At 62.6% G+C, this 6,606-nt stretch overlaps 1 protein-coding gene across 1 annotated transcript; it reads right to left on the minus strand.

The window, feature by feature from the left end:
• Positions 1 to 1,606: 1,606 nt before the first annotated feature.
• On the minus strand, positions 1,607 to 4,452 carry ST8SIA3 (ST8 alpha-N-acetyl-neuraminide alpha-2,8-sialyltransferase 3; the record flags this gene model as incomplete). Its single annotated transcript, XM_080637194.1, has 4 exons — positions 4,089 to 4,452; positions 3,669 to 3,791; positions 2,206 to 2,763; positions 1,607 to 1,889 (listed from the first exon to the last, which is right to left on the minus strand). The coding sequence occupies exons 1-4, from the start codon at positions 4,265 to 4,267 to the stop codon at positions 1,607 to 1,609; spliced, it is 1,143 nt and encodes a 380-aa protein (XP_080493320.1). The 5' UTR covers positions 4,268 to 4,452.
• Positions 4,453 to 6,606: the final 2,154 nt, after the last annotated feature.

Genomic DNA, 6,606 nt, shown 5'->3' on the forward strand with positions numbered 1-6,606 from the left:
AGGCTGGTTGCGCCTTCGGCCTTCACCGTGGACCTCGGCCCACCTTAGAGCCGTGCATCTGCTGTAGAGCTCCAGGGGCAGGGATTCCAGCAGCGGGATTCCATTAACAGCCAGGGCAGAACTCTCCCTTCCTCGTCCAGGTCTCCATTCCCGCTTGGAACAAGCCCCATCGGTGCGAGAAGGCTTCCTCCAGGACGCCGCAGGGCTTGGGGCTCCCAGATGCCAGTTTCCCCCTTGGCCATGCTCCGAGCATCCCAAAGGCGCGATCCTGCATCCCCGCCACGGAGCCCGCAGGGGGTCGGGATGCTCGGTCCTTCCTGCAAGAGCGATGGGGACAACGTGGGTCCGGACGCAACGAAGAGCTGGGAAGAGCCACAAGGACTCCAAGGGCACCACATGGCGTGGGACAGCACCAGCACGGCACAAGGACAGCGCCAGACACCAGAGGCTGCAGGGGCAGCGGGCACGGCGAGCCGGAACGCCGCTCGGAATAGGGCTGGCTCCCGCCGGGCTTCCGGAGGAGCCTTTGGGAAAGCCAAAGCCAGAAGACGGGGGGGATCCGAAGGAGGGAAGGAAGCAGCAGCGCTCAGGAGCTTCCCCCGCTCCTGCTTGGAGGGAGCAAATCCAAACGCGGATGGATGCCGGCCGGATGGAGCAGCCTCCGTCAACGGGGGAGCAGGCAAAGGGAACACTCGGGACCACGGTCGCGGTTGGAGAGCCCCCGTGATGTGTCCCGGGACACGAGGGCCGATGCTTCCCAACGCCGAGGTTTGCCGACAGGGATGTGAGCGAGGGAATTCCGCGCGGAGGCACCAGAGCAGCCCCCGCGATGCTGGAGATGGGTCTTCCTCAGGGCCTGCGGGGGGAGGACAAGGAAAAGGGGAGATTGCGGGAGGATGTAAGGAAGGAATTCCTTCCTGCGAGGCTGCTGAGGCCCTGGAACAGGCTGCCCAAGGAAGCTGGGAATGCTCCATCCCTGGCGCTGGTCACGGATGGCGCTTGGAGCAACCTGGTCTAGGGGGAGGCGTCCCTCATCGGAGCTACCTGTCCCTTCCGACCCGCTCCATGACGCCATGTGTCACAGGGATGGGAATGAACACGGGCGTGAGGAAGAATTCCAAGGGGGAGAGAACCACCTCCCTACGGTCCACACCGCGCGGGGAGCCTCGGGTCGCTCCGGAAGCCTGGCAGCTTCAGGGATACGAGGTGGGAATGAGGATGCAGCAGGGAGAACCCGCGAGCGGAGAGGGGCTGGGGTTCAGAGGGGCCTCCGCAACAGCAGCGGGGAGGGAGGAAGGCGAACGTCCTCCACTGAGCATCCCCGGCTCCAAGGGGGGAAAGGAGGAGAGGGAGGGCACCTATGGAATGCTGGAGGAGGAGGAGGCCTTCAGCCCTGCTCAGCGGCACGTCTGGGGGGGCCGAAGGGCTCAGCTCTGAGCTTCCGCCCCGCTCCGTGTGCTTGCACCCTTGGGAGAGCAGGGAAAAGGGGGGCTAAAAAGCATCTTTTGAGTCTGGAAAGCGGTGGAGGGTGGGATGCGCTGGCTGGAAGGGGGGGATTTTGGGCACTTTTTCCACCGTCCTTTGGCACTTGAAGCGCTGGGGGTCTTTAGGCACAATGGGACAAGGTGAGCTTGGCCAGGCCCTCGCCGTGCATCCTGTAGAGCAGCTGGAATTCGGCCGGGAGCTGGTGGGATTCCTGCCACTTGGTGGTGAACTTGGTTCCCTTCTTGTCGTAGTAGTGGTAGGGGAGCTCCTCCCGCGTGTTGGGGTCGAAGGCGAAGGGCCAGAAGCCGTAGAGGTGGATCCGGTCGCAGACGGCCGAGGCGAGGGTGTACATGAGGATGCCGGTGCTCAGGCGCTTGGGAGACAAGTGCTTGTTCCTCCAGTACCTGCGGGCAGAGGGGAGGCACGGCTGGGCTGGGGGCAAGCGGAGCCCGGGGAGCGTCGCAGCGGGCGAGCGGCGCGCTTTGGGTTGCAAGGGGCGGAACGCGCGGCGGGGGCCAAGCCTGGGCTCGAGCAGCTTGGGAAAGCCCAAATCCAAGCCTTGCCTCCCAAGAGCAGCCCTAACCCGTGCCAAAGCCGGCCTGCAGGACGCCCTGAAGCAATTCCACGCCGAGCCGAGCCGGTTTAGGTGGGTAATGGCCACCACGAGGAGTGACACAAGCTCGAGGTGTATGGGGACAAGTCCAACCCGCCCCCACGTACCTGTTCACGTGCTGCATGATATTGCCTGGCCAAGCCAGCTGGACCTTGAGCTGCCCCCGATGCTCCACAAAGAAGTCCACCAGCGTCCTGGTCACCGTGGCCGACGTGTGGAAGAAGAAAGCCGGGATCCACAGGATGGCCCCGTCGAGCTTCTTCAAGCTCAGGAAGAAGTTGTTGCGGTCCTGGATGGTCAGGAGGTTGTTGTAGTACTTCTCCAGGATGCTGGGGTTGAAGGTGGTGAGGTTGGTTTTCCTGCCCACGTCCTTCTGGAAGGCTTCCGTCGGCGCGAAGTTGCACCGGAAGACGAAATCCGCCTTGTCGATGTCCTGGCCACACTGGCTCCCCGTGAGGATCCCGCTGTTCCCGACCACGGCGCAGACGTTGTAGTGCTTGTTCAGGATGGGAGAGACGTCGGGAAGCAGGGACCTGAAGTTGTTGCTGATGGAGAAGACGTACTTATGGCTGGAGTAGTCGTAGTGCATCAGCTGGCCAACGCGGACGCTGCTCTTGGTCAACGAGAAGTTCTTGATGACGTCCACGTGTTGGAGGATTTCCTGCCTACAAGAAGGGGGAAGAGGACAACGGGGAGCTCATTCCCTTCTTTCCACCCCCTTTCGGGTTCAACTTCCCTTTCGCCGTCTTCTATCCATGAGGAACGTGGAGCAAAGCCGAGCTGAACGACCAGGAGCTGCTCCACGTCCCACTGGGTTCTGACCCCAGACACATCCTCAGCTCCTCAGAGGGGCACACACGTGAAGGATGGTGCCGGGAATGAAGTGACCCCAAGAGCTCCTGGGAAGGGATGGAGCAGGGAACTCCATCTCCATGCTCCATAGGAGCCGGTCTCCGGAGGGAGGTAGGCAGCTTCGATGGGTAAATGGCTCTGTTTTCTTTTATATATCATGTATAATAGATATAAAAGAGATAATATATAAAATATATAATAAATGATCTATAATAAAGCATATAAAATAAGTAGTTCTTGATATATATACACATCTCTATGCCGCTGAAGCCAGTAAAAGAGGCACCACCAAGTTGCCCCCACGACGAGAAGGCCTAAATCCCATTGCCCTTCCCATGGAGTACACGGGGCCCATTAAACCCCGACCCTCCCTCCAGCACCACAGCAGCAAAGCCATGGGGGCGGTGATGAAGGAGGGGGGCTCCGGTGGCCCCATGGAAGGGTTCTCCGTGAACACGGCTGTTGCAATCCCAGAGGATCCAAGGACAGCTTCACGTGCACGCTGGGGAAGTGGGTCGCATTCTGCGCCGGACTAAGCAGCTCCTCCAGGAGAGCGGCAGCCATGCTCCAGTTCAGCCTCACAGCACCATCCCGCTTGGAAAAGACCCTTAAGCTCACCAGGTCCAAGCAGCAGCAGCACCACCAACCCGTGTATCTCACCCTGGAGGGAAGGGGATCCTTCGGGAAGGGTGGAAAGGGATCCACGGCCGGGGCTCACCTCTGCTGGGCGAAGGCGGTGCGGTTGAAGACCCACTTGGAGGGCTTCTCCTGCAGCTCCTGGCTCAGGGAGTTGGTGATGGGGACAAAGGATGGATCCAGGAACTTCAGCGCGAACTGGGACCTGCAAAGCGGGCGCAGGGCGCGGGGCGCGCCTTCAGCACCACGGACAGCGGCCGCTGCGCCCGCGCCGGGATGCGCCGGGATGGACCGGGATGCACCGGGATGGACCGGGATGGACGGGGGTCGGGACAGGCCGGGACGCACCAGGCCAGGCCGGGTGATACCGGTTGCTCCCCCCGCTCATCCCCCCGGTCCCAACCCCGCTCCATCCCCTGCGCACGGCGGTGGTGGGGGGGGGGGGGGGGTAGGACCAGGGCCCGGCCGCGGGGCTGGGAGCGGGAGCGGGCCGCATCCTCACCTGAATCCCGCATGGAACATGTACATGCGGGGCCCGGCGGGGCCGGCGGCGCGGGGGGGGCCGAAGATGTTGTCCTTCCGGAGGGACACGTAGCTGATGAGCGAGAGGATGAGGAGCGCGATGCTGAGCATCACCAGCCCCAGCACGCTGGCCACCCGCACCATCTTGCAGCTCCGCATGCTGCGGGGGGGGGAGCGGCGGAACCGGCAACGGGGCCGCTTCCAGCGGGAGCGGAGCAGAAAATGGAGGGAGGGGAGGAGGGAGGGAGAGGAAATGGCAGCCGGGAAGAGCGGGAATGCCGCGGGAATGCCGCGGGGACAGCCCCGGCCCAGCGCCCCCGGCAACGGCGGGGCGGCCGCGGCACCCCCGGTGCCACCCCCATGAAACCCAGTGCCCCCCATTAGCCCCAATGCCCGCCCCATTAAGCCCAATGCCCCCCCATTGCCCCCCCAGTAAGCCCAGCACCCCCTGGAACCCCTGTGGGTGCACGTGGGGGTGAGCTTCCCCCCTGGATCCATAGGGAGCCTCGGGACCCCGTGTCTCCATAGGGATCATCCCTAGTGGGGGCAGTGGCCCCCTGCGACCCCATAGAGGGCTGTGGGGCCCCTTTAGGTGACCCCATATAGGTGCTAGCCCAACGGACCCTACTGGTGGGGGCAGGGGGGCTTTGGACACGGGACGGAGGGATGGGGCATTGGGAATGAGATGGGATCTTCCCGTCGCTCCCAGGTTGGAGCCCTATTGGCAATGGGTGCTCTTCCGGCTCCATCCCAACCCAAACGGTTCCATGAGAGCCTGCAAGGGGGGGAAGGAGCTCCATATCCCACCCAATCCCCCTTTTTGGAGCCATTTCCCCCCTTCTTCCATGGAAATGAGGTCACGGAGGACACTGGAATGCTCCCCTTGCAGCCCCACTGCAGGCGCTGGAATGGGAACAACGGCAGGTCTCGCTCCAGCAATGCATCCGGAGCCCCTGGAGAGCTGGGAAGGGAAGGAACGAGGGCTGGAATGAAGGATCTCATCCCTGCTGGGAAGAACTTCCGCCTACTGCCTCACCTAAGCCGGATCTGCTGGCTTCCACAGCGCCGGGATCCATCCGAGCATCTCGCTCCGCTCTGGTCCTCACCTTGGGATGCAGGCTGTGTAGAACAAGGGCCACCCAAGGTCCCTTCCAAGGCTGGGAATGAGCTGGGATCCGCGGTGGGCTCCTAGCAGCGGGGATGGAAAGGAGCTGCCGCGGCCTTGGGCATCCCCGTGGGAAGGACTTGGGATGTGGGGCCGGCTCCCGTTAGCGCCGAGGCGATGCCCAGCCTGGCTCTGGTGCAGGCAGCACCTTCCTCCTCTCGCCCTCCCTTTTCCCATGGGGAATCCATCGAGGAATGACACCTTCCCTGACTCTGATCCTATTGCCTAGGCCCGGCCCTCCCGGGTCGGGCACACCTCGGAGCGCGACGGCTGCTTTTCCTCCCCTTGCCTCTTGCCAAGCCAGGCCAGGGCTGTGCGATGGGGCCGGGATGCAGCTCTCCATCACAGCACCATGGAACGCTTGGGGTTGGAAGGGAGCTTGGAGCTTGCCTGGATGAGGCTTGGAGCACTTTAGAGCACGACGGCACTTTTCCACGTTCATATCCCTTGGGAATGCCTTGAAAAGGCTTCCTGGAAGCAAGCACCTCCGGAGCAGAACAAGCTGCGCAAGCAGAGGGCAATGGGTGAGGGCTTGGATCCAAAGAGGATGTGGCAGCTCCAAAGCTCCGCATCACTTATTCACGTGCTCCCTTGGATCGATCCCTGCGTCTCCTCAAGCACGGAGAAAGGGTGGGAAGAGGGGGAAAAATGGGAGCTTCCAACCAGCTCCTAAGGACGGGACAGGAGCACTGGGAATGGCTTGGCCAGGGAGAGATTGAGGTGGGATCTAAGGAAGCTCTTCCCTATGCGGGTGGTGGGACCATTGGAAGCGGGGCTGCCCCATCCCTGGGTTCAGGGCCGGTGGGATGAAGAGTTTTCCATGAGGAACGCCACGGGAAAGCTGGAAGTGCGTCGGGAAGAGCCCTTTTCCGGGCTCCATCGGCTCGGGAGAGCTTTGCCAGCCCCCTCCTAAGGCAAAAATAGCTCAGTCCTAAAAGCAGATCGCTCTGCCATGGAAACAAGCACAACCTCGTGCGGCAGGCTCAGAGCCCTTCCCGAGCTCTGGAATGACGGCATCCGGGACCTGAGGGCCAAGTGGGAGCCTCCATGGGCATGGATCCCTTCCGCTTGCTGGCTCCAAACCCGATGGGATGAGGCTCCTCTGGACCACAGGGATCACGTTGGGAGGTGGGAATGAGGAACCCTTCCACGTTGCTTCTCGCCTCCCCCTTGCCCAGGAGCTCCTCATGCCATGAAGATCCCGGCTGTCCTGCGCCTTCATCCCAAGGGGCTTGCATTACTCGGAGGAATCCCTTGGATTCCAAGCCCTAAAGCAAGCCGGGCAGAAGGGCTCTGCACAAGGAATGCTGCGACAGGCCAGTGGGGACCCGCC

This window comes from Psittacula echo, assembly GCF_963264785.1.
Source record: "Psittacula echo genome assembly, chromosome: Z".
NCBI classification, from domain to species: Eukaryota; Metazoa; Chordata; class Aves; order Psittaciformes; family Psittacidae; genus Psittacula; species Psittacula echo.